Source organism: Microcebus murinus, chromosome 7, assembly GCF_040939455.1.
Source record: "Microcebus murinus isolate Inina chromosome 7, M.murinus_Inina_mat1.0, whole genome shotgun sequence".
Classification (NCBI taxonomy): Eukaryota; Metazoa; Chordata; class Mammalia; order Primates; family Cheirogaleidae; genus Microcebus; species Microcebus murinus.
Window position 1 is genome coordinate 1,489,621 of NC_134110.1, and position 26,559 is coordinate 1,516,179.

The following is a 26,559-nucleotide window of genomic DNA, read 5'->3' on the forward strand; positions in this document are numbered from 1 at the left end:
TGTCGGGTGAGATCGATGTTGGCCCCTTTCTGTCTGTCTGTCTGTCTGTCTGTCTGTCTCGGGGCACAGCTACAGTCGTGTTCAGGGAGGAATTGGAGGCTGGAGCCGGCCACTCCCAGAGCCCGTCTAAGCTCCGAGTGACAGCCGCGGGGGACTGGGGCACAAGGACATCTCTCCGAGTCCCATCATATTCCGAACGGGAAATCTCACATCTTCCTAAAAGACGTTCCTGCCTTGAGGTTTATCTAGATAGATTCCCATGCTCGCTTTCTATGTGAGAAAAAGGGGGAAAAAAAAAAACAACAACAGCGGCTTTAATAAAATAGACATTTAATTCTCTCTCATACGAAAATAAGTCCATCATCTAGAGCTGTTTTGGTCCTGCACAGGGTCAGGGCCGGGCTCTTCTATTTGCTTTGCCATCCTCGATGCGTGGCTCCCACTAATGGCCCAAGATAGCTGCTGAAGATCCAGCCATCACATCTGCATTTTAGCCAGTAGGACGAAAGAAGGAGGGAAGAAAATCTTGCCCTTCCCTTAAGGACATTTCCTGAAATGCACACACTCTACTTCTGCTATATTGGCCAGAACTTAATTCCAAGGCCACAACTAGTGCAAGGGAGACCAAGGAACGTAGTCTTCACTCCAGGTGGCTGTGTGCCCAGATGAAAATCGGGGGTCCTGTCACTGAGGAATAAGGAGAGGATGGATATTAGGGGTAATTAGCTACCTTGCCCCACCTTCCTCTTGGACAGGTAATGTGAAAAAGGAATATAGTATGCAGGCATCTGCATTTAGGTTTTCAATGCCATCATCAAAAACTGGTTCAAGAAGCGTAGACTGAAAACGCATAGGTTAGAAATCAGCCCACCCACAGCCTCGTTCCATTTAACAAAGGTTAGAAAGCTGAGATCCAGAGAGGTCAAGCGAATCGGCAGAGATCACACATCCGGTCAGTGGCGTCTCATGCCCAGCTCGCGTTCAGTGTGGTATTTTGGTTCCTCTCCTCTCCTCCCCTCCCCTCTCTTCTCCTCTCCTCTCTTTTTCTTTTCTTTTCTTAGACCGAGTCTCACTCTGTTGCCCAGGCTAGAGTGAGTGCCGTGGCATCAGCCCAGCTCACAGCAACCTCCAACTCCTGGGCTCAAGCGATCCTCCTGCCTCAGCCTCCCGAGTAGCTGGGACTACAGACATGCCCCACCATGCCCGGCTAATATTTTCTATATATTTTTAGTTGGCCAATTAATTTCTTTCTATTTTTAGTAGAGACGGGGTCTTGCTCTTGCTCAGGCTGGTCTCGAACTCCTGACCTCGAGCCATCCTACCGCCTCGGCCTCCCAGAGTGCTAGGGTTACAGGAGTGAGCCACCGCACCCGGCCTTCTGTTTCTTAAGAAAATAGCCTCACTCTGGAGGTGGGGGGACTCGAGCTCCAAGGGTGACGTTCCGCCCTTCCTGGGTCTCTGGGCTGCAAGACCGGGGGACGACGGTGGGGTTCGCTGGCCCTGACCGGCCCAGCCCTGCGTGGTGGCGGCTGGGGAAGCCGCCGGCGAGGACTGCGTGTGGGGCCGGCTGGCGCGTGCCCGGTCCTGCCTCCGAGTGTGCACGCGGCCCTGTCTCTCTCCGCGCCCGCCCCGAGTGCTGATCAGCCGGCGGGGGCTGCAGTCTGATGGGGTGTGCTACTGTTTCAGGGGCGCCCCGCCGGCATGGGAGCCACCGAGAGGCCGCCCTGGTCCTTGACTGCCGCGCTGACCCTCAGCTGGCTCACCCTGGCCCGCCTCCCGGGGGCCGCACCCACAGGTGAGCACCCGAAGCCCTCCGTGTGCCGTGGAGTGGGCTGGGGGTGGGGGCTGGGGGTGCCCTGGCCAGTCTTCACTGAACCCCTCGACCCCAGGCGAGTCCCGTCCTGGCACAGTCCTGGCACCCACAAAGTGAAGGGGTCGGGCTAGAATCGGGGGTCGCAACCCCAGGGTCTGCGGGAGCCAGGCCCCTGCGGTGCATGCGTGAAGCCGGCCAGGTAGGGGCTGTGTTCGTCCGGGAAGCTGAGCCCCTCTGAGGGGGCACCCCCTTCTCGGTTCCAGCCAACCACTGCCTGGTGGGAAGGCGGGTCCCCTTCCGCAGGATCTTCTGAATCTTTAAGAGAAGCCAGAAGTCTGTATTATTATGTAAAATCTCGCTAGCCTTTATTTTTTCCCCTCCCTCTCTGGCCATCCCTAGTCTTTAAATATTAGCAACTAACTCAAATTTTAAAAGCCCCTCTAGGGGCCAGAAGGAAAGCCCCCCATACCTGAGAGCCAGCTGGTCCTCCTCTCTCTGGGCCACCTGAGGTCGCTGCCCCCTTTCTGCTTTCGTGTCCTGAGATCTGGGCGCACTGAGGCGCTTCCCAGCTGGGACGGCCCAAGCGAGGCTTAGGTCTGGTTTCCTGTCTCGATGTCGACGTTTTCCCTACGTGATCTCGAATCAACATCCAGAAGCACAAGGCAGGTTTCCCGGACTGTGGGAACCAGACTCTGGGTAGACGACGAGAGATGGGGACAATCTGGAATCTCTGATCAGGGGCTCGGTGCCGTGACGTTGCCACCACCGTTGGCTGCTCGTTCGACATTCTCACATTCGTCCAGCTTGATGCTTTTCTGCAGTGAGAACACAGAACCGGCACTGTGTTGCGTTTTGCTTTCTCAACCCGCTGGCGGGAGAAAGTGATCTGCAGTCGTGACTAGCGGGACTCTTCTGCTGTGACTTCTTGTAGACTCTTCCCTGTCCCTCGAGGACTTAGCCAGCCACGAGCGTCTTAGCTTTGGACGCAGCGACCGACAGTGCTGCCCGCATTCATCGATTACCCTTCTGCCATTTGTCCGATCCGCAAACGCAAAGGGGCATGGGCTCTGAGCCAGGAACCGGGGTTGGGTGGGCCCACCTTCCAGGGCGACCCACCTGGGGGAGGTGTGCCCAGGTGCCCCCCTCGACCATGTCCTGGCCCCTCTCTGCGGCCCGCGCGTCAGCGTGCAGACCGGGACTGGTCTGTGGCCTCCTCTGACCGCAGAGGGGGCAGCAGCCGTCCAGGCCCCAAGTCCGTCGGCCTGCGTCCCCTCCCGGGAAAGGGAGGGCGGTTGCCATGGTGACGTCTCAGGGAAAGCACAGGCCCTGGCCGGCCACTCGCCTGCCAGTGGAGATCCCCGGACGCGGGCCTTCGCCGGGAGCGCCGTGTCCAGCTCCGCCCAATTGGTGTCACCCACCGGGGGCCGGTCCCGCCCCTGCCACCGCCGCAGCGCTTTAGCCGTGGTGCCGGAGCTCCTGCAGAGCTGGGGCTTGTGCTCGCAAGGGCAGGAGCGTCCGCGGCCGGACCGGCTACGCCCAGGTCCAGACGCCAAGTCGGAGGGGAACTCGCGCTGCACTTGGGGTGTGAACGGGGCCGTCGGGTGTCCTAGCGGGACTCGGGCTCTGACCCGAGGCTCTGCGCGGCGCGGTGAGCTGGCACGCGCCTTCCCGGCGTGCTCCTGGCTCCTCGCCTGGGCCGCCACCGTGCTCCCCGTTGACACACGTGTTCTCCGCGTGGCCTGGAGTCACCTGCTTGCACGCTGGCGCTCCGGTCCAGGGCTAGGCAGAGGAAGCCGGCTACGCGCTTGACCCGTCTGGGGACAAGCCCTGGTGGCTCCCTGACTGCTCAGGGCCGGAGCAGAGCCCCCCCACCCCGCCCCCGCGCTTCACGGGCAGCTCTGCTCCTGCGAGGAAACGCGGCGCCCCCTCACGAGCAAGCCACGATCCCACCACCGTGGGCTGGGCTGCTTGGCGTGCGCCGTGGCCAGGAGCTGTGCGGGGAGACGCGGACAAACGGGAACTTGTCCCCGTGGTGAGCGTGGCCCCAAGCTCCAGAGGGGCCGACAGCCAGGCGGGTGGAGCCTGAGCACAGCTGTCTCGGGCTGGGCGGGAGGACGGCGGCAAGTGGGACTCGGCAAGCGTACATTGAGCGCCGCTGCATACGCTCTGCGCCTTGCAGAGGAGAAGGGAAGGGCCGTGGCTGCCTTCAGACGGGCAGAGAGGAGGCTGGGCCTGGGCGTGGGGGCGCAGGTAGCGCTGCTGAGGGTCGAGGGTCACGCTCCTTCCAGTCCTTGAGGCACGTGAATGCGGACAGACGCGCTCACTCCAAGGTCACTGAACACAAGTCAAGCTACGTGCAGAACTGACTCGCGGTAGTTACACCGAGCCCAGAGCCCTCCCGGGCCGTGGACGTGGCTCGCCACGCCGCCTTCCTGGAGACACGACCTCTCCTAGGCAACGCTGTTGGACCTGCCTGCGCTTCCTCCAGCTCCTGCGCCACCACCTGAGCCTTGCTCCACCACGGGCTCGCCCACGCCGCCTGCCACGGGCTCGCCCACGCCGCCTGCCACGGCCTCCTACCCAGGTCACCTGCCACGGGCTCATGCCCAGGTCACCTGCCATGGGCTCACCCACACCGCCTGCCACGGGCTTGCCCACACTGCCTGCCACGGGCTCGCCCATGCCACCTGCCACGGGCTCATGCCCAGGTCACCTGCCACGGGCTCACCCACGCCACCTGCCACGGGCTCATGCCCAAGTCACCTACCACGGGCTCGCCCACCCCACCTGCCACGGGCTCATGCCCAGGTCACCTGCCATGGGCTCACCCACACCGCCTGCCACGGGCTTGCCCACACTGCCTGCCACGGGCTCATGCCCAGGTCACCTGCCACGGGCTCACCCACGCCACCTGCCACAGGCTCATGCCCAGGTCACCTGCCACGGGCTCACCCGCCGCCTGCTATGGGCTTGCCCATGTCACCTGCCCACGTCACCCCACCACGGGCTTGCCAACATTGTCTGCCACGGGCTTGCCCATGTCACCTGCCCACATCAACTGCCATGGGCTCATGCCCAGGTCACCTGCCATGGGCTCACCCACTGCCTGCCACGGGCTTGCCCATGTCACCTGCCCTCATCAGCCCACCACAGGCTGGCCCACGTGGTCTGCCCACGTCACCTGCCCCCATCGCCCTGCCCCCGGGGCTTTCTGAGATCTGCCGTCTCCTTCTAGTCCCAGGCCCTGGTCTCCCAGCCGTCTACTCCCACCCTGCTTGCCCGTCGCCTCCTTGCTCCTCTTTCCCTCTGTTTTGTTCTTGCTCTCCGTGGGGCTGTGCCAGTTCCTGTGACAGTGGCAGCCCCACCCCCACCCCCGCCGTGGCGGCCTGCTGGGCAGACCCCGCCAGCCGTGGGAAAGACAAGACTCCCCTCGGCACCCACGCGGGGGCCTTTGGGTTCAGCCGAACATTCGGGCTCGGGGCGACAGACACCTCGCTGGCCGTCACGGTCACTCGGGGACACAGGGCAGGAGACTCAGGTGCCATCGGGGCAGCATCTGTTTTCTGTCCCTCGGCGAGGTCCTGGCGCCTGGCACACGGCCACCGGGAGCTATTGTCCTCGGTCCCCGGGCGGTGGCTCGGTGGGAGGACACAGGCGCCATCGGGCCAGCGTGGGAGCCGCTCCGTCCCAACTGTCCGACGGCAGCTCCGAGACATGACATTCAGGGTCCCACAGAACATCCAATTGTGCGAGCCGCCGTGCGGCAGGGCAGCCCAAAGCGCGTCCGCCCGGGTGTCCGTCTGTCCCTCTCTCTGCTCAGTGCAGGTGCCACTTCCAGCCAGGGTCCCTTTTGTCACAGGCAATGTTGCTAGGTGACATGGTTTACATAATGCCATCCTTCTCCGGTTTCAAGGGGAATTGAGCTGGAAAATGAGCCGAAAGTCTGATTCTCATGCAGAAGGGGGTAGAGTTTTGTTAACTCCCCAAACACCGCTTTCTAGCAGGCGGGGTACCTTGGAAGCCCCGTCATTAGGGTGAATCACTGCACAGCTTCAGGTCTGTTAGCATGTCCCGAGGAGCCGTCCAGGCTGCCCTTTAATTTTTAAATGGGGACACTGAGCCCAGAAAGGGGAAAGACGTGTTCGCAGAGACAGGATGAACTAGCGGAAGGCGTGGGCCTGGCCCCAGTCCCGCCTCCCACCTCTGGGGTCTCCCGGCTCTCTGAAGCCTCAGTCCGAAACCGGGGAGGCACGTGGCCCCCCAGGTGGTCTGTAGCGACTCTTCCCCGGGGAGGCTGCCGGAGGGAGCGGTGACGTCTCTTTGTCCTTGGCAGTGGCCACCGAGTGCCCTGACCAGAGCCCCGAGCTGCAGCCCTGGACGCCCGGGCACGACCCGGACCACCGCGTGCACATCGGCCGGGGCCGGACGCTGCTGCTCACGTCTTCTGCCACGGTGCATTCCGTCCACATCACAGATGGAGGTGAGTCAGCCTCCCCGACACCTCCTGCCACGGCCCCGGAGCCCCGCAGATGGGCGCGGGGGCGTGGCTTCTGTGGATGAGAACAAGCATCCTGAGCTCGGGGCCCACGCCGGGTGTCTGGTTGTCTGAGACGGCCGTCAGCTCTGGGGACTCAGCACTGGCTTGTCGTGGGGGGCGTCTAGTCTCAGTAAAAGGAGCTTTCATTGGAGGGCTCCGGCCGGTGCTGCAGGGTGAGCCCAGGCAGGGACGGCAGCCGACCGGAGGGCCCCTGTCTACACACGCAGGGCAGAGCGGAGCGGAGAGGAGGAGGAACAGCCAGCCTCCGCATCCGAGGGCTCTTCCTCTGTGGCTTCGAACAACCACGGATGAAAAATATCTGAAAAAAATTGCCATCTGTGCTGAGCACATACAGACTTTTTTTTGGTCATTTTTTCTCCTAAAAAACACAGTTTAACCACCATTTACGTGGCAGTCACATTGCGGTGGGTACCACAAATAAACTGGAGATGATTTCTCATACACGGGAAGCCGTGCACAGGTCACATGCAAATATGCGGACACAACCCTACTTTATGTCAGGGACCGGAGCATCCTCCAATTCCGTTATCCCAGGGAGGTGCCGAAGCCCGTCCCCACGGTTACTAAGGGACACCTGTACCCGCGGGCACAGCAAGCGCACGCATGTTTGGGGGATGTGCTTTTCCCCTGCTGGGCGGGGTGGGGGCTGGGGGGGGTCTGTCCCAGGCCCTGCCACAGCCCCACCCTTCACACGCGTGTTCCGAACCGCGCCCGTTCCTCCCCCAGGCAAGCTGGTCATCAAGGACCATGCGGAGCCGATTGTCCTTCGGACCCGGCACATTCTGATCGACGAGGGCGGGGAGCTGCACGCGGGCAGCACGCTCTGCCCCTTCCAGGGCGACTTCAGCATCGTTCTGTACGGCAGGTGGGTGGCCGTGCCGGGCAGGTGCTGCTCCCACCTGGCGGGGTGGGGGTGGGGAGGAGGGGGTGTGTCTAAAGCAGAGAGGGAGGCTCGAGGCCGGCCTTAGCGTGAGGTGGGAGCCATCGTTCCGTCCTGCCAGGGGGACCGGGAATTAGAGCTGGTGCTTTGGCGGGGGTGGACAGACCAGGAGGCTTGTATTTGCCGGGGCCGGGTACCGTCCTGTGCCACGGAGGTCGCCCTTCAGCCACTCTGCGACCGTGTCCTGTTCTAGTAGGCTCTGCCAGCGTTTGCGATGAACAGGACATGGGAGACTCCATGGCAGCCGCCTCTGGCTGTGCCCCCCCACCCCCGTGAGCAACTGACAGCTCTAAGGAAGTGGTAGCTGGCCAGGCGTGGTGGCTCACACCTGTGATCCCAGCACTCTGGGAGGCTGAGGCGGGAGGATTGCTCAAGGTCAGGAGTTCGAAACCAGCCTGAACAAGAGCGAGACCCCGTCTCTACTAAAAATAGAAAGAAATTAATTGGACAACTAAAAATATATAGAAAAAATTAGCTGGGCGTGGTGGCACATGCCTGTAGTCCCAGCTATTTGGGAGGCTGAGGCAGGAGGATTGCTTGAGCCCAGGAGTTGGAGGTTGCTGTGAACTAGGCTGACACCAGGGCACTCCAGCCCGGGCAATAGAGCAAGACTCTGTCTCAAAAAAAACAAAACAAAACAAACAAACAGACAAAAAAAAAAAAAACAAAAACAAGCATTGACAGCCAAGAGCACACGAGGGGGTGCGGTACCTGCCCAGGTGCCCCCACACCCGATGCACCGAAACACGAAACACCTAGCACTGGAGAGAAGAGACGCCAGCGTGCAAATGAATAGGAACGCCCGCTCGCCCCTCCGGGCCCTGCTTTGGTCTGTGCGGAGAGCGGGTCGCTGGTGCTATTTTCGCTGACCTTGGGCGGCCCCCAAGCTGTGGCCGGCTCGGTGGCGGCCGCGGTGGGAGTCAGGGCGCAGTGGGTGCCCCCCCCCAGGCCCCTCCGGGCTCGGCATCCAGTGAGGAGACGTGTGGCCGGCGCCGGGCGCCGTTTCTCCCGCAGGGCGGACGAGGGCGTGCAGCCGGACCCCTACTTCGGCCTCAAGTACGTGGGCGTGGGCCGCGGCGGCACGCTGGAGCTGCACGGCCGCAGGAAGCTGTCCTGGACCTTCCTCAACAAGACGCTCCACCCGGGCGGCATGCAGGAGGGCGGCTACTTCTTCGAGAGGAGCTGGGGCCACCGCGGAGTCATCGTCCACGTCATCGACCCCAAGTCGGCCACGGTCCTCCATTCTGACCGGTGAGGCTCGAGTTCGCCCGGGCACGCGCCCGCTCACGTGGGCCAGGCGTGCCGCTCGTGCGTGTGCCCCGGCCGGGCGCTGCTCCGGGTGTCGCCAAGGGAGCAGGAGTCCCTGCCCTCGGACACGTGGTTAGAATATCTCTTTTTCTGGCCGCCGTTAAAGCGATTCCAATCCCTTCTCCGGCCGTTTTAGGTTCGACACCTATCGATCCAAGAAGGAGAGCGAACGTCTGGTCCAGTATTTGAACGCGGTGCCCGAGGGAAGGATCCTCTCCGTCGCCGTGAATGATGAAGGTTCTAGAAACCTGGACGACACGGCCCGGAAGGCGATGACCAAACTGGGCAGCAAACATTTTCTGCACCTGGGATTTAGGTACGGCCCCTCACCTCCACCTCCACCGGGCCCTGGAGCGCTGAGGCAGCCCAGCCCCGCCTGGACTTTAGCTTTTCCTTCCCTCCCCGACAGCCGTGCCCACCTGAGTGACAACCTAGAGGGACGCAAGCTCTTCGTCCATCTTCGTGTAAACAGACAGCTTTTATGCCTTGTGAATGGACTATGCTTATAAGAAAAGCCAGGCTTCCTTTAAGAACAGCCCTGGACGTATTTGAGGGCTGTTCTTAAAGGAAGCCTGGCTTTTCTTATAAGCATAGTCCATTCACAAAGCATGAAAGCTGCCTGTTTACGTGGACTCATTCATTCAGTAGCCACCGGCAGAGTATTCAGTGAGCACCCACTGTGCGTGAGAGCCATGCCTCGGGCGTGCAGCTAACGTGCCTCCTCCCTGTCCTTGGCAAAGGGGTCGCGTCATGCCTTGGGGACTGGCAGACAGTTTTCTTTAGAGATTATGCTAAGTGTGATCTGCTCAGCCAAGCACCCAGGAAAAAGGGGCCCTTTGGCACGTTCCACTGTGTGCTTTGTTGCCTTGGATCGTGGCGTCGTGCCTGGCGTTGGCGTGGCCACGCACACCTTGGCACCAAGAGGAAGCCGTCTGCCCGAGGCAACCGCGGCTCTTCTTGTGCTGAATCAAACCTCGGCCCGGTGGAGAGGCGGGGCTGTCTGGGCGTTGAGACGCCCTCCCTGCAGCCCTCCAGATCCGGGCAAGGTTGGGGGCAGGTTAAGGCCGCTAGCCAAGCAATCCTGCCGGCCGGGCAGAGATTCCCCGGCCGGGGAGGGGAGCGCCGGGTTCCAGGAGAGGTTGCTCTCCGACAGCCCGGGGCTGCTCCTTCTGGAAGGGAAGCTCATGCAGGAAGCTGAAGCAGCCAAAGATGACAGCGATAGCTTGGCACCTTCGCTCCTTTGCCGGCAGATGCTAAGTGGGCTTCCCTCTCATTGTTTGACAACCAGGAGGCCGGTTCATTGATTTGGAATGAGAGAGGGAACCTCAAGGGGGCCGGCCACTCGGGGCCTCGTCCAAAGAGGGTGGTGGCGGAGGCCCGAGATCTGGCATCCAGCCGCCGAGCCTGAGTCTGGCCGCCTCTTCCGTGAGGCGTGACTGCAGGCAGGCGGCTCCTCCTCTCTCTGCTCGGCTCCTGAGCCTGCAAGACGGGACACACGGGCTCTCTCGCAAGGGACTGTTGGGGGGGTTGAATGCAGTAACATGAGCAACATGCTGGCCGTCCCGTCCAGCGCGGAATAAGCACTCGATACGTGTGAGCGATGATTTCGCCCACATAAACGAGGGCCGCAGAAAGGTGGCCCGTTAGTCAGGGCCGTCCAGGTGGGCAAAGGAGGCAGGTGGCAGGACCCACCCCCCCTCACCTGGATGGAGAGACAGGTGGAGCGACGAACTCCACACCTCTAACGTCAGCGGCCGAGCTGCTGAGACTCGCGTCCGGGAAGCGTCACGGGACTTGAGTTGGCGGGAGGCGCCGGCCAGGCCGGGCGTCCGGGGCTCTCGTGGGGAGGCGGGCGCGGGTGGGAGCTGGTGACGGGCACGAGAGCAGGAGCGTGGGGCGGGGGGAGATGGTGCCGACCTACAGGGGAGGACGTGGCAATGCAGCTTCCCCCAGGGAGACCGGCAGGGCTGGGGGCTCCGGGCCAAAGCCTCCCTGGGGAAAGAGGGGAGCCCAGGCAGATGTGGGGGCGAGGGGCCCGAGCCAGGCTGGGCAGGGGCGCGCAGGAGGGCCTGGGCTCTGCGCCAAGCGGCTGGATTCGGGCAGGAGAGAAACACCGCCGAGTCCTGTCCCCAGCTAAGCACCGCTCTGTAAGGACTCGCTGCCCGGGGCGAGAGATGGGAACGAAATGGTCCGGGCCGCTCAGCACCAGGATCTGTGACGGCCCCGTGAGAGAGGCCACCGCAGGGGAGGGCAGCGTGTCACCCCCACCCGCCCGCCCACGTTCGGGGCTGGGGCCTGTCACACGCACACGCGGCGGGTCAGCAAGTTCAGAAGTGCACGGGCGGGTTTCCCAAGGCGGTGTCTGTGCCAGGGAGCCTTCCCCAGAGGGCCCAGGGCCAGGGTGGCGGGGACCGTGAGCTGCTGTCGTCACCCGGAGGACGCTCGGCACGGCCTGTCCCTCCAGATTCCTCCCCGGCCCCTCTGTCTTGGGAGCCGTGGGCGCTCTTCCCCCTGGGGACGTGGCCTCTCACGCGGGGTCACGGCCTGCTCCGGGGGGAGGTCAGAGCATCATGCTTCCTGCCGCTTCTCAGAGTCTTTGACCCTAAAACACGCCGAGGTGGCACGTTTGGGGGCCGCCTGTCCTGAACCCCGGCCCCGCTCTGGGCATCGAGGGCAGACAGACGAGGGAGGGGACTTCCCAGCTCCATGGTTGTGAGTAAGTTAACTCGGGAACCACGGTGTCCCGCTTCTCAGAGCCTGGGACCTTCTTCCTCTTGCGCCCTGCCCATTAAGGGCAAGAGCGACTCCTCTCCTTCCCGAGGCCCCGGCAGCCGCCGTGACGGCGGCCTCTGGTGTTTTCCTCCAGCTCGGCTGCAGGGGAGCCGGGCGGGGACAGGAGTGGCCTTTGGCTCTCGGAACGCGCGGTTCCCTGCTTTTCCTGACGGCAGCGAGCACTCGCTCCGGGTCATAACCGGGCTTGGCAGGTGGCACCGCCGGCCGTCGGCTTGTTTATTTGCGATTCGCCCCGGCTCCTGCCAGGGAGGAGGCGTGGGTGGCGAGCGCAGGGCAGGGGCGGGGAGGGGCCGGCAGGTAGAGCTCGAGGGGGAGGCTCTGCTCTCCGAGCGGGGAGGCCGGGCGAGCGGACGGACGGCCCCCGGACTCGGGGACGGCGGCTCGTCCGCCTGATGCCCTTTCAGCTGCGTCCCTGGCGCAGGTCCAGACTCGGGAAGAACGCGGCTTCCGTGTTTTCCAGGCACCCTTGGAGTTTTCTGACTGTGAAGGGGAACCCCTCCTCTTCGGTGGAAGACCACATCGAATACCACGGTAACGAACGGTGGGCAAGGGCTGCCCCCCCACCCCTGCCTGCACGCTGGGTCCCCGGGTGGGCCTCCCCCCAGAGCCCAGCTCAAGTGGCAGCAGCTTCCCTGGCCACGTCACACGGCAGTGGCAGAGGGTCACACGGCTGTGGCAGAGGGTCACACGCAGTGGCAGAGGGTCACGCGGCAGTGGCAGAGGGTCACACGGCAGTGGCAGAGGGTCACACGGCTGTGGCAGAGGGTCACACGGCAGTGGCAGAGGGTCACACGCAGTGGCAGAGGGTCACACGGCAGTGGCAGAGGGTCACACGGCAGTGGCAGAGGGTCACACGCAGTGGCAGAGGGTCACGCGGCAGTGGCAGAGAGTCACGCGGCAGTGGCAGAGGGTCACACGGCAGTGGCAGAGGGTCACGCGGCTGTGGCAGAGGGTCACACGCAGTGGCAGAGGGTCACACGGCTGTGGCAGAGGGTCACACGCAGTGGCGGAGGGTCACACGGCTGTGGCGGAGGGTCACACGGCTGTGGCGGAGGGTCACACGGCTGTGGCAAAGCTCTACGCTGGTCCAGGGCCAATCACTTGTGACGATATTTGCATTTTCGAAGAGGTCTTCATCGACTTCATGTGAAACACAGAAGTGGCTTAGAAAACATAAGAACATGGCTGGGTGAGGTAGCTCACGCCTGTGATCCAAGCACTCTGGGAGGCCGAGGTGGGAGGATTACATGAGCTCAGGAGTTGGAGACCAGCCTCAGCAACAGAGAGACCCAATCTCTACCAAAAATAGAAAATAGCCAGGCATGGTGGTGCATGCCTGTAGTCCCAGCTACTCGGGAGGCTGAGGCAGGAGGATGGCTTGAGCCTAGGAGTTTGAGGTTGCTGTGAGCTAGGTTGATGAGGCCTTATAGCTCAGGCTATGACAGAGCGAGACTCTGTGTCATAAAAGAGAGAGAGAGAGAGAGAGAGAGAGGTAAAGAAAAGAAAAGACAGAAAGAGAGAGAGGGAAGGGAGGAGGGAGGGAGGGAGGGAGGGAGGAAGGAAGGGAGGAGGGAGGAAGGAAGGAAGAAAGGAAGGAAAGGGGAGGGAGGAAGGGAGGGAGGGAGGGAGGAAGGAGGGAGGGAGGGAGGAAGGGAGGAAAGGAGGGAGGAAGGGAGGGAGGAAGGAAGGGAGGGAGGGAGGGAGGAAGGAAGGAAGGGGGGAGGGAGGGAGGAAGGAAGGAAGGGGGGAGGGAGGGAGGAAGGAAGGGAGGGAGGGGAGGGAGGAGGGAGGGAGGGAGTAAGGGAGGGAGGAAGGAGGGAGGGAGGAAGGAAGGAGGGAGGGAGGGAGGGAGGAAGGAGGGAGGGAGGGAGGGAGGGAGGGAGGAAGGAAGGAAGGACGAGCTGCAGTGACAGGCTGGATGGGCCTTCTACACGGCAGCCCCAGCGAGGGCTGCAGGAGGCGCTGCGGGTTCTGACCCCAGGGAGGAATTCGGATCCTGGGAAATGCCGGGCTCCAAACCCGGCTTTGTTGCGATGCCGCAGCTTAACTTTCCAAATGGAAATGTAAAGAAATGGACAATAACCTGCTGCCTCCCGAGTGAAAAGAATGGCCTGATATATATATATATATATATATATATATTTTTTTTTTTTAACTTAAATTTGCTTTTTAAAGAGAAATGGCCGAGACCCCCGTGTGCGGAGGGGTCCACTCTGCGGCGGAACCGCGCCCTCCTGGGTGCGAGGGTCCGCCTGGCCGTGCAGCGTCGGGTCTCTCCCACAGGACACCGAGGCTCGGCCGCCGCCCGGGTGTCCAAGCTCTTCCAGACGGAGCACGGCGAGCATTTCAACGTGTCCTCGTCCAGCGAGTGGGTCCAAGGTGAGGCGCGTGGGGCGACCCGGCAACACCCAGCGGGGGGTTACAGGCCAGGGGTCACCGTCTCTGCAGAACACGGACTTTCCTCTGGCACCAGCAGACCCGCCTGACTGTGCAGAATCGACTGAAAGTGTGGGGGCGCAAGCTGGCTTTAGTTAGTCGCACTAACCCAGGGCCCCGGTTGAGGTTGCAATTTCACCTCACTGCCCTGTTCCCCCCAAAATAAATAATAATGTTTATTTTCCCTCAAGAAGTCACCCTAGGGCTTATTCTCAGGGGATGTGTCATTTTCCCCTCAAAGCCTCAGCTCGCAGCACGCACAGGACGGCCGGGACCTGACAGGGGGAGCCGGCCTTGCTGGTGGGGCTGCCCGCACCTTTCCGGTCACCTCTGGGACAGCAGCTGTCACGACGGGGCGGATGGGAAGGGCTGCTCGTGTTCTTTCCCGCTCCGCGACCACACGCACGGGTTGTGCAGACGCGCTGCGCAGCCACGCCCGTCACTAGGGCTCATTTTTGGGGTGGGGCTTCTATTGCACAAATGCTTTGACATCCTGCCAGGGCTTATTTTATGGGTGAGTCTTATTTTCGGGGAAACGCGGTAGGGGTCGTGGCATTCAGTTTGGTCCACAAGAGTGTCTTTTGCGTGCTAGGCAATGGCGCTGAGCCGGAAGCACAGGCGGGAGCAGGGCCTGACCTTCCAACAGCCCCACCCGTGGGGGCTGCAGAGAGCGGCGGTGCTAGAGAAAGCCCTCGGATAACGCGTTTACGGAGGGATTTTATTTCTCTCCTTTTCGTTCCTTTGCTTTTGCAATAAAAAAAATACATACTGCTTCTGTAGTCCCAGCACTCTGGGAGACTGAGGCAGGAGGGTCGTTTGAGCTCAGGAGTTCAAGACCAGCCTGAGCAAGAGTGAGACCCCATCTCTACTAAAAATAGAAAGAAATTAGCTGGACAACTGAAAATACATAGAAAAAATTAGCCGGGCATGGTGGCGCATGCCTGTATTCCCAGCTACTCGGGAGGCTGAGGCAGGAGGATTGCTTGAGCCCAGGAGTTTGAGGTTGCTGTGAGCGAGGCTGACACCATGACACTCACTCTAGCCCGGGCAGCAGAGTGAGACTCTGTCTAAAATAAAAAAGGACTACATACTGCTGCTTGTATAAAACAAGAAACTCAGCAAAAGGTGTTTTTTCATTGAAAGACGGGGGGGGGGAGAACGGGCAGGCTGTTCGGGGCGCCCGTGCCTCAGCCAGGCGCGGGCGCAGGTGGGTGACGTTCTATCCCTGTTGTGCTTGGGGACCGCGCCCACTGGCTGTGACCCCGGGTGTGACTTGCCGTCGTGGCAACTCACTCCCTGACCCTGCTCTCTGCCCCTCCCCAGACGTGGAGTGGACGGAGTGGTTCGCCCGCGACAACGTGGCCCCGGCGAAAGGCGGGGAGAAGGTCTCGGACCTGTGGGCGGCTCACCCGGGACGGATCTGCAACCGGCCCCTGGACATCCAGGTACCGGCCGACGCGCGACAGACAGAGGCTTGACTCTGCGTCACCGCCGTGGGGGCTTATTTCCTGCCCAAAGCGGGGACTCGAACTCTCTCCTGGGTCCGGCTCCCCCGTCCCTTCCCAGTCTCCCACGCCTGCGTCTCCAGCCAGGGCAGAGCATGAGCTGCGGGGCCGAGCGGGGCCTACACGGCCCGGCTCCCCAGCTTGTCTCCTGGGGCCCTGCGTGCACAGGATGCAGCCACCGTGTTTCCCCGAAAACAAGACAGGGTCTTATACTTATTTTTCCTCAAGAAGATACCCGAGGGCTTGTTTTCAGGAGACATGTTATTTTTTTTAAGTACGGTACAGCCATCTATATTTATCCAAATACGGTGCAGTCGTCTTCTTCTGGAGCATCATCCTCACTCTCCAGACCCCGAATCCCATCCTGAATGTCTTGCGACTCTGTTTCCTTTAGAACCACCGGCCCCGATCTCTCCTGTGGAGCCACAGAGCTCTCACGGGGCGGGCGAGAAGGGCTGCTCGTGTTCTTTCCCGCTCCGCGACGACACGCACGGGTTGTGCAGACGCGCTGCGCAGCCACGCCCGTCACTAGGGCTGATTTTCGGGGTGGGGCTTCTATGGCACAAATGCCTAGAAATCCTGCCAGGGCTTGTTTTTTATGGGTAGGGCTTATTTTTGGGGAAACATGGTAGGATCTGGGGTGCAGGCCAGGCAGGGCCCAACGCAGAGCCCAATTGAAGCCGCATTCACAGACTGGACGGCGTGTGCTCAGAGCTTATCTCCCAGTTGGTTCTGACTGACGGCGCCTCAACCTTCTTGCTGGCCTCACCAGGGAAGTGCTGGGTAAAGACACGGGCCCCACAGGTCCCCAGCTCAGCTGCTGGGGTGCCGGGCTCCAGGGCAGTGGGAAGGAGGAGACCCAGGCAAGGTAACAGGCTCATTTCTACACGCCTGGTCTTGTTCCTTTTTTTTTTTTTTTTGAGACAGAGTCTCACTCTGTTGCCCGGGCTAGAGTGAGTGCCGTGGTGTCAGCCTAGCTCACAGCAACCTCCAACTCCTGGGCTCAAGCAATCCTCCTGCCTCAGCCTCCCGAGTAGCTGGGACTACAGGCATGCGCCACCATGCCCGGCTAAGTTTTTCTATATATTTTTAGTCGGCCAATTAATTTCTTTCTATTTGTAGTAGAGACGGGGTCTCGCTCTTGCTCAGGCTGGTTTTGAACTCCTGACCTGGAGCGATCTGCCCGCCTGGGCCTCCCAGAGTGCTAGGATGACAGGCATGAGCCACTGCGCCCGGCCCCGGTCTTATTCTTAAACACAGCTTGAGACACTTGCCTGCTTGATACAGAATTCGAAGTGATTCTAGAAAGGCCATCCCTGCGCGTTTTAACCTCCTCCATCCAGTAGAAGCAGTGACCGGATTTGTGCAGCGTTCCTCCCAGACGGCGGGAGTGAGGGTCCCATGTCGGCTGACTGCTTCCTCCCACGGCGCTCTCGAAGGTCAAGAACACCTTTCTCGGGCCTGGCCACTCCCAGGGCCGCTCCCAGGGCCCCAGTGTTATTGCGAAGGGTTTACCCAGATTAGGGTGCAAGTTGCAGACCTTCCGTGGGTCCAACAGACTCAAAAAGCTCTGACCACCCCCCCAACCCCAAAGCACATCCTTCCCAGATTTAATTTTAATTTTCTCTTGCAATCCTGAACGTCCCAGCTTCAATTCTGAAATAGCCCCGGCCTTGTCCCGCTCGTTCACGTGACCAGAGGAAGTGCAGCTCCTCACCAGCCTCCCCTCTCCAAATGCTCTGGAAATCCTCGGGAAACAAACGCCGGCGCGGTTTACAAATCCCGCTGGTGGCTGCGCGGCCAGCGTCTGGCTCAGACACGGCTGGTGGGAAGACCACCGCCCCGTGCCAGGAGAGCGGCGGCCATAGGCTTTCCCCGCTCCTGCATCTAGTAATACTCTGCTCCCAGCACGGACAGGCCTTGCCAAGACTGTCCCAAAGCGTCGCTAAGCCCAGACCGAGAACTCCCAAGCCAAGACCCAACCCCAAACTCTACGGCCACCAGCCTGCCGCCATGTTGCAGGGCCCGGTTTCCTTCCAACAAAAGAAGTACCCTTAGCAATGAATCCCCCGAGTTCCGATTCTCAACTATTTGAGGTCCAAAGAAGAATAAAAGTCCCAAGGACAGTGTGATCCCCTCATCCTGAAGCTCACGCCAGGCTCCCCACGATGAAAGTGTCCTTTGGAAACGTTCTGCTGAGCACTCATTAGTTCAAAACTCCGATTCCAGGCCGGGCGCGGTGGCTCACGCCTGTCATCCCAGCACTCTGGGAGGCCGAGGCGGGAGGATTGCTCGAGGTCAGGAGTCCAAGACCAGCCTGAGCGAGAGTGAGACCCCGTCTCTACTATAAATAGAGAGAAATTAATTGGCCAACAAATATATATAGAAAAAATCAGCCAGGCATGGTGGCGCATGCCTGTAGTCCCAGCCACTCGGGAGGCTGAGGCAGGAGGATCGCTTGAGCCCAGGGGTTTGAGGTTGCTGTGAGCTAGGCTGACGCCACGGCATTCTAGACCAGGCAACAGAGCGAGGCTCTGCCAAAAAACAAACAAAAAAAAAACAACTCTCGATTCCAGAACAGGACCTTGGGTTTTTCTTGGCAAAACCGAGGCCCACTGAGGGAGTCGTCCAGGAGGCTGAGGGCCACGTGCTCCCGCTGTGAGTCCAGACCTGGTCTCTAGAGAAAAGGAGCAGGCAGGCGCTGCCACCTGAGACGCCGGGCTCGCCCCTACGCCTGGCCACCGGGCTCTAGTGGACAGCCCCAGACCCAGCTAGGGCGTCTCTTTGTGTTCAGAAAGGGCGGCAGTGTGATCCACACGCTCCTGGCGGTTTCCACAGCCAGGACAGCAAAGCGGCCTCGTCCACGCTCACGAGAGGCGAGAGAAGCAGGATTCCAGCCCTTTCCGGAAGGCGCCCAACACGTCCATCGGCCAGGAGGTGAACACCCTGGTTAACCCAGGGCAGAGAACAAAAGGAAGTGGGACGTCCCACCTTAACCCTAACCCTAACCCTAACCTGTCACCTCTCACGTCCCGTGTGCTCCCCTGCGTGGCTGCACCAGCCCCGTGTCCTGCTCAGGGTGGGTCCCCAGGACCCTGCCCTGCCGGAGGGGGTCAAGGACGTCTGTGACCCCAGGGCAGGATTGCAGGAGGCCAGCTGGGAAGAAAGAGGGGTTCACAAGATTGGCACCGTTGACCTCCAGGAAACTGTCTCCAAGATCTAATGTTTTGTGATTCTGCAAAAAAACAAGAGCAAAAGAAAGAAAACCCAGAAAGATCTGGGTCTGCTGAGAGATCAGAGCTATCCCTGGGCGCTCAGCCCGGGGGAAACTGAGGCAGCACCCTGCCAGGTGCCAACCTCCGTGGCTGTAGGAGTGGGTGTGGCGTCCCAGCCTCACCTTCAGTCCTGGTTACCACCTGCCAGGTCATTTAAGTTAGTGCCTCAGTTTCCTCACATGCAAAAATGGGGAGAATAATTGCTCCTTCCTGGGATTGTTTTATGGACTTAATACAACAACACACGACGTCTCCAAACCAAAGTGAGCGCCCACAAATCTTATTATTTAAAATCATCTCATCATTAGTCATAACACTGTTCGTCGTTTTATCACCCTGATCGTGAATGACGATAAAGCCGTGTGCTGAAGGGCTGAAAGCGAGACTGTGCTTCGCTGGATGCAGGTGGACACTTTTCCACTCTTCTTCCCTGAAACCGAGGTCATCCTTCGGGTCAGAAACAGGGCAAAGCAGCGGGCTTGAGTAGCCGTCCCCGCGTGCGCATGGCGGGACGCCGTGCCGGGGAAGAGTCCGGCCGCGCCCGGCGGCGTCTCCGCGCCCAGTCCTCGGCGCGTGGAGCCTCCCACCCACGACCGTTCTGTCGGCTTCAGGGGACATCAGGAGGCCGGAGGCGCCAGGCTCAACCTTGGGGTGACCTTGAGCTTGCACCTGAGCCTCCCTGGGCGTCGGCCTCGTCTGGGAGCGAGTCTGCACCGACTGTCCCTCTGGCCGCCGCGGAGACGACACGCGGTGCACGGCGGGCGGGAGCGCGGCTGGCCGGCAGGAAGGGGCTGGACTTCCACTGCGGCCGGGCGCGCGTCCGCACGGCCCTCCCTTCCAGCCGGAGATAACGGTCCTGCTGGGCTCAAAAACGCACCGTTTCCTAAAAAGCCTCCTCTTTTTTTTTTTTTTTTCTTTTGATTGGCTATACTTTCCTTCCTTATTGCCCGACTCTGGCGCCTTTGACCTCCGTGCCAAAGACGGTGGCAGCTGCAGCCCTCGCTCTGGGTCCCGCGTCCCTGAAGGGCAGTCGCAGTCCAGGTGCGCCCGGCTCTGGGACGAGCCCCAGCCGGCAGGGCCGTGCCCCGCTGGGAACCTGCCCCCTAAACTCCCCGCGGGCCTCGTAGCCGCCTCCATCAGCCCTCGCTCCACGACCGACCCCCACCCCGCCCCTGGGGGGAAACTGGAGATGTTGTTGAAAGCCTGCTCCTGGCCCTCCCGGAGCCCGCAGTGCCGGGGAGGAGGCAGACACCGAGCAGCGCAGGGCAGGGCTGGGGAGGATAAGTCCGGGTCCAGGTTTGTCCCTGCCTCTTACTGGCTCTGTGACCCCCGGCACATGACCGGCCCTTGCTGAGCGTCTGTTTCCTTATCTGTAAAACCAACACTGACCTCCTCGGGCTGCTGGGAAGATGGAATGAGTTAACGTGCGTGAACATTAGCTCCATAGCTCCAAAAGCAGTGCTCAGACTCTGCTGTCCATTGGAATCTCCCGGGCCGCTTTTAAAAGTCCGGTCCCCATAGGCTGCAGTCCAGACACGGCCACATCTGAGGCTCCGAGGATGGAGCCTGGGCATGAATGTTGTTTAAAAACTCCGGCCGGGCGCGGTGGCTCACGCCTGTAATCCTGGCGCTCTGGGAGGCTGAGGCGGGAGGATCGCTCGAGGCCAGGAGTGTGAGACCAGCCTGAGCAAGAGCGAGACCCCGTCTCTACTGAAAATAGAAAAATTAGCTGGTAGTGGCGGTGTGCACCTGTAGTCCCAGCTACTCGGGAGGCCGAGGCAGGAGGATCGCTTTGAGCCTGGGAATTTGAGGCTGCGGTGAGCGAGGCTGATGTCCTGCCTTCTGGCCTGGGCGACTGAGCGAGACTCTGTCTCAAAATAAATAAATGGTAAATAGATGAACGTAAACTCCCCACGTGACATGCAGCGATGTCTGTCAGCCGCTGTTGCCGGCTGGGGTGGCGCAGGGGGGACAGCCCTGGCTCAGATCCCGGCGAGCGCGCACCTGCTGTGGGTCCCCGTGGGCCCGTGGAGCGCTCACCAGTGACAAGCGGCCAATCACCGGCTTGGATGCCGAGCGCCGCAGGACCCCAGGGAAGGCGTCTGTCCATTCCGAGACTTCGAGCTGTCTTTCTTAGAGCAGAACCGAGGGGCAGCCCCCAGGATGACAGTCTGAGGCCGTGGCAGATAGTCGTGCAGCGGGGACGGTTTTAGTTTGTGAGCGTACATTTAGAACGTTAATCACCGCCTTCCTTCTTAGTTAAAAAAAAAACCGGCTCGCCCTGTAATTTCCTTTGTCGTTCCCAGGCCACGACGGCGGACGGCGTCGGCCTCAGCGCCGAGGTCGTCTACAAGAAAGGCCAGGATTACAGGTTCGCCTGCTACGACCGCGGCCGGCCCTGCCAGAGCTACCGCGTGCGCTTCCTCTGCGGGAAGCCTGGTGAGCAGCCCCCGCCGGGGACAGAGGCGCAGCCGCTCCGGCCTCCGGGTGACAGCGCTGCTCCTCCTGCTGGGCTCTTGTGACGCAGGAGCGGGGGCAGGGGGGCTGTCCTCAGAGCTGGCAGGGGACGGCGGGGCCCCACCCTGCCCGCGGGCGTTCCGGGAACGCGGGACCAGGGTGCAGAGCCGGGGAGCCCACCCCTCTGCGGGGACTGGAGCTCTTCGCCTGGCCGGCTGCTGTTAGTTTGAACCCGGTGGCCGGGGTGCTCGCTAGAAGGACCGGGAATGGTGGGTTTGCGCTGGGAGGCACCCGGCCACCTGCAGAAGGCCGTCACTAGGGACGGGCACGCTTGGGCGGAGCGGTTTACGGCCACCGCAAATAATAGCTGAGAAAAGCTGTGTTTGTGTCCTATCTTGAGCAAAGTGGGTGTGGCGAGACAGCCCATGGAACCGCAGCTAAGGGCTGAGTGGAAAGTTCCCCTGCCCGGAGCTAATGAATGGCTCTTTTCTGGCGGGGTTTGTGTTGACTTCAAAAACCTGAACCAAGACCGGGCGGGAGTGAGCCGGGGATCTGGGGTTGGGACGGGCAAGGCTGCGCTGACCTATTTCGGGAGGGGAGGGGAAGGACCGGACAGCCGGCAGTTTGCCAAGGGCAGAGGCTCTGCATCTCGGCCTTCCTGTCTCGTTGTCACAGTGAGGCCCAAGCTCACGGTCACCATCGACACCAACGTGAACAGCACCATCCTGACCCTGGAGGACGACGTGCGGTCGTGGAAGCCCGGAGACACCCTGGTCCTGGCCAGCACCGACTTCTCCATGTACCAGGCGGAAGAGTTCCAGGTGCTTCCCTGCAAGGCCTGCGCCCCCAACCAGGTCAAGGTGGCAGGTAGGACTGACTCTCACGGACCCCTCCCTCGGCTGGGTGAATCCGAACAGGGTCAGGCTTAAAGTAAGCGGAAATCAGAGCAGAGCTGTACCGGTCAGCTACGGCAGCACTGATGCCGCGTAACAAAAGGGCCATGAAGTTTCATGGCAAGAATTTGTCTGTTGCAGGTGCACGTGCAGGTTGTCCGGGGTTCGGGTTCTCTAGCGTGATCCCGGCTCCAGAGTGAGAGTTGGGTTCGGGTCAGCTCCGTAGGCCTCCTCCTTCCCGGGGTGTGCTCTTCTCGTGGGGAAGGCTGGAAGCTCCTAGAAGGGTGAGTGGGACTCCCGAGGCTTAGGCTGAGGACCGGCAGGCTCTCACACCCACTTTCCGCTGGCCAAGGGAGATCACGTGGTGCAGCTCAACGCAGACGGGATGGCGAAGCTTGTTTCTCCCTCCAAGACTGGGGGAGGGGGCGAATGTTTGTCAGACAGTCGTTCAATCTGGCGCAAAACAGTAAACCTCCCTATAGCTTTTGGGTTTTCCTTTCTTCTCCTAAATCTTGACTTACAAAGCCTTATCATTTATATTACGTGAGGTCACTGGAATCATAGGTTGTCAGAGGTGAAAAGAGACCTCAAATACAACCCCGGTCAATTACTCATAGCAGGGAGAGTTGTGTATCAATTAGGGTTCTTTGGTTGTAAGTGACAGAACCCAACTCAACTATCTTAAGCGAAAAAGGGATTTATTGGGCGGCTCTTCAGCTTCGAGAGTGAGGGTTGGAGCTGAGCAAACGTTGGAGCTGCAGAAGACAAGGACAGGGCAGGTCCAGGGATCCCGGGAGCAGGAACGGACGGGCACATCCTCTGGGCGCTGCTGTCTGTAAGCACCACACTCGGTCCCCGGGACGCGGCGCTGAAAAGTCGCCTTCCAGAGAGAGCGCGTCTGACTGGGCGGGTGGCCCATGCGCTCGCCCTTTGGCTAGGAAAGGCAAGGACCGTTCTCCTGCACACACACCCTTTCTCAGACTGCAGTAAGAGGAGAAAGGGTCATTCCCCAAAGAAAAACGGGGACGTATGACCAGGAAAAAGGGGAATCGGTCATCTCAGTCCCATAAAGGGACACCAGAGGTCAATGCAAGGGGCAGCTCTGAACGCGGTTCACGCAAAGAGGCTCTGGGCGTGGCTCTCTGCAGTCGGACGCCTAACCCGCGATGGGGACGTGCCGTCATGGGCCACATTCCATGACGACATTTAGAAGAAGGCAGATTTTGGTTTTTTGGTAGAGGCAGAATAGCAGAAGAAACATGCAGAGCTCAGGCTCTGGGACCGGGCATCTGGGATTCAAATGACAAGAGCGGCAGTTACCAGCTGTATGACCTTATGCTCTTTCGCCTCGGTTTCCTCATCTGTATAATGGTGATAGTGACGGTAACTTCTTCAAGGGGTTGTTATGAAGACTAAAGGAATTTATAGGTGTGAGGTACTTAGAGTAGTGCCTGGCACATAGTCGATAAATGCTAGCTGCGGTTACTGTTCGTATTGGGTGCAATAATTTAGCAACTGCACTTAAAGACGGGAAGGGAAGGAAGGGCGTGGCCGCGGGCCGTGGTCGCACTCCACTCCGTGTATCTCGCGGGTGACCAGCTCTGCCCTTCCGGGACGTGTTGGGAGAGCGTGTCGCAGAGGGTGGAAGCAGACCATTCCTGTCGCCATGAACCCGATGCCTGAGGTCTGCCGTCGGCCCCCAGCCCCCTCCCTGCGCGTCTCGGCGCTGCGGGCGCGGACGTCAGCTCCGTGCGTGCACGCCGCGCCCTCCTCCACCCCGGGCTGGCCGGCGTCCTCGCCCTGCCCTTCCCCCACGAGGCACCGATGGGGAGGGGACAGGGGCACGTCACCGTCCGTTCCGCAAGCCGGCAGAGCACACGCGTGGGGCCGGAGTGCCGGGCTGCCTGCCGCCGTGGCGAGCGAGACAGACACGCTCCCTGCGCGCTAGCAGCCCGAGACGCCGCGGCGGGGATAGATACCCACCACCGAGTCGTCGCAACCGGATCCCACCTGAGACGGCTGCTGCGAAGGTGGGGCGTGGGAGGAGTCGGGGGCACGGAGAAGTGGGGCTTGGCAGAGTCAGAGCGGGCGTGCGCGCCTTTCCGGAGGAATGAGCAAGTGAGAGGAGCTAACTACCGTGTTTCCCCGAAAATAAGCTCTACCCATACAACAAGCCCTAGCAGGATGTCTAAGCATGTGCGCCATAGAAGCCCCACCCCGAAAATCAGCCCTAGTGACGGGCGTGGCCGCGCAGCGTCTGCACAACCCGTGCGTGTCGTCGAGGAGCGGGAAAGGACACGAGCAGCCCTTCCCATCCGCCCCGTCGTGACAGCTGCTGTCCCAGAGGTGACCGGAAAGGTGCGGGCAGCCCCACCAGCAAGGTCGGCTCCCCCCGTCGGGTCCCGGCCGTCCTGTGCGTGCTGCAAGCTGAGGCTTTGAGGGGAAAATAACACAGCCCCTGAGAATAAGCCCTAGGGTGACTTCTTGAGGAAAAATAAATATAAGACCCTGCCTTATTTTCGGGGAAACATGGAAGGAGAAGTAGCGAGGAGGGGACACTTTCGTAGGGGCAGCAGGGAGCCTCCCAGCGGCAGGGGATCAGAGCGGCCGGAGTGTAGACCTCCGGGAGAGCTTCCTGGGCTGCGGAGAGCGCGGGAGAGGCCAGGTGCAGAGTGGGGCTTTGTTCCGAGTGCACAGGGCAGCTGCTGAGGGCACAGGCCTGTCCCGCCTCCCCGGCAAGGGAGGACGTCCGTGCCCGAGTTTGTAGGGAGGCAGGTAGACAAGCAAGCTCCTTCCTGGTGGCTTCAGGCCCTGTGTCTCCCGGGGACCGCGCGTTGTGGACGAGCCCCTGCACGTCCGAGGTCCCCTGGACTCTCGGCAGGAGTGGCGCTCGGCGGATGAGAGGACGTCGCTGTTCCTGGTGACGGTCACAGGCCTGGCAGCGAGCGGGGCTGTCCGGGAGGCGAGAAGCCCGACCTGGAGTTCCCCGCGTGTGCTCAGACCAGCCCCCACCACACCCTCGAGGGTCGGGCACCCCGAGACCGGGCAGGGAGATCTCGCTTCGCACAGGTCCCGGCAGGGCAGCTGCGGTGCCGGGGTGGCCCCGGGTGTGGGGAGCACGCCTGGCTCGTGGGCGGCGGGTTTGCGTGCCAAGCGGGGCAGGGCCGGCTGCTCTGGGAGGCCCCCGGTGGCTGCGCAGAGATGAGGGGACGGGGCTGCCCCCACCCCGGGTTCCACGGAGGGGGTGAGCGGGGAAGATGCCGAGGCCCCTCAAGGCCCGGCTCCCCCGGTTCAGCTCTGCCCGTGTCCTCACTCCCCACGCACTCCCCCGCCACACCCCGCTCCTTAAAGTCGGCAGGCTCAGAGTGGCCTCGCTCAGCCCTGCCCGGCACTCTGGGGCCGTGAAAGACGTGCCCCCCCTCCACCCCCGCCGTGAGCGGCATCAGAAAAGCCCCAGGTAGGGGTGTGCGTGTGTATGCACACGCGTGTGCGTGTGTGTGTCCACACGTGCGTGCATCTGTCCCGGAGGGGCTCGCATCTCCCCTGTCCACGCAGAGCCCATTCCCCAGATGCCCACCCCCGACGGGGCGCGAGGACACCTCAGCTGCTGTCCCTCCTGTGGCCGCCCCGCCCCCGGCTGCTGTCCCTCCTGTGGCCGCCCCGCCCCCATCTGCTGTCCCTCCTGTGGCCGCCCTGCCCCCGGCTGCTGTCCCTCCTGTGGCTGCCCCGCCCCCGGCTGCTGTCCCTCCTGTGGCCCCCCGCCCCCATCTGCTGTCCCTCCTGTGGCCCCCCGCCCCCGGCTGCTGTCCCTCCTGTGGCCCCCCGCCCCCGGCTGCTGTCCCTCCTATGGCCGCCCGCCCCCGGCTGCTGTCCCTCCTGTGGCCGCCCCACTCCTGGCTGGCGGCTGGGGCGGACACCTCCTTCGCAGATTCCAGCAAACAGGAGCGTTTGCATTTTAAGGACTTTCTGGCAGGAAACCAGTCAGGAAAACGCATGAATTGCCTAAAACTTGTATTTCAAAATGTTGCCCACCACAGTGATTCCCGACACCTCCAGGTGGCAGGTGGAGGGGCAGGTGGGGAGGGACAGGTGAGGGGGAGGCAGGTGTGGAGGGACAGGTGGAGGGGCAGGTGGGGAGGGACAGGTGAGGGGGTGGGGGGGCAGGTGTGGAGGGACAGGTGGAGGGACAGGTGGGAAGGCAGGTGGGGAGGGGAGGTGGGGGGCAGGTGCCCCCACAGTTCAGGGAGGGACTCTGGCCGCAGCGGGGAAGAGACCGGCAAGAGCTAGAGGGGAGCACCGTCGGGGAAGGTCTTTGTGTGTGAGGATTTTAAGGACAGGAGGACTAGAGGAGCCCCGTGCACGAGGAAGTGAACCCACGGGGCCGGCTGCCGGGGTCCAGCACCTTGAGAACACAGGCTCTGGGGGTGGGAGCACGGGAGGGAGCACAGCGTTCTCTCCCCCGGGGCCAGACAAGAGCTTGGTGGCAGGGAGGTCTGCACAGAGTGGGGAGCAGCCTCTCACCCAGGCTCCACACGGTGCCACCGAGGCACCAGAGCCAGCCATGGTGGGGGACACGGAAGC

At 61.6% G+C, this 26,559-nt stretch overlaps 1 protein-coding gene across 1 annotated transcript in view; it reads left to right on the forward strand.

The window, feature by feature from the left end:
* Positions 1 to 26,559, forward strand: part of CEMIP (cell migration inducing hyaluronidase 1) — a 136,378-nt gene that overhangs the window by 72,535 nt on the left and 37,284 nt on the right. Inside the window, exons 2-11 of the mRNA XM_076004696.1 lie at positions 1,687 to 1,795; positions 6,147 to 6,293; positions 7,098 to 7,236; positions 8,326 to 8,562; positions 8,756 to 8,935; positions 11,873 to 11,943; positions 13,696 to 13,791; positions 15,172 to 15,293; positions 20,935 to 21,067; positions 21,761 to 21,952. Coding sequence (XP_075860811.1) covers positions 1,702 to 1,795; positions 6,147 to 6,293; positions 7,098 to 7,236; positions 8,326 to 8,562; positions 8,756 to 8,935; positions 11,873 to 11,943; positions 13,696 to 13,791; positions 15,172 to 15,293; positions 20,935 to 21,067; positions 21,761 to 21,952 — 1,411 coding nt within the window. The 5' untranslated portion in view covers positions 1,687 to 1,701. The remainder of the gene's footprint in view (positions 1 to 1,686; positions 1,796 to 6,146; positions 6,294 to 7,097; positions 7,237 to 8,325; positions 8,563 to 8,755; positions 8,936 to 11,872; positions 11,944 to 13,695; positions 13,792 to 15,171; positions 15,294 to 20,934; positions 21,068 to 21,760; positions 21,953 to 26,559) is intronic.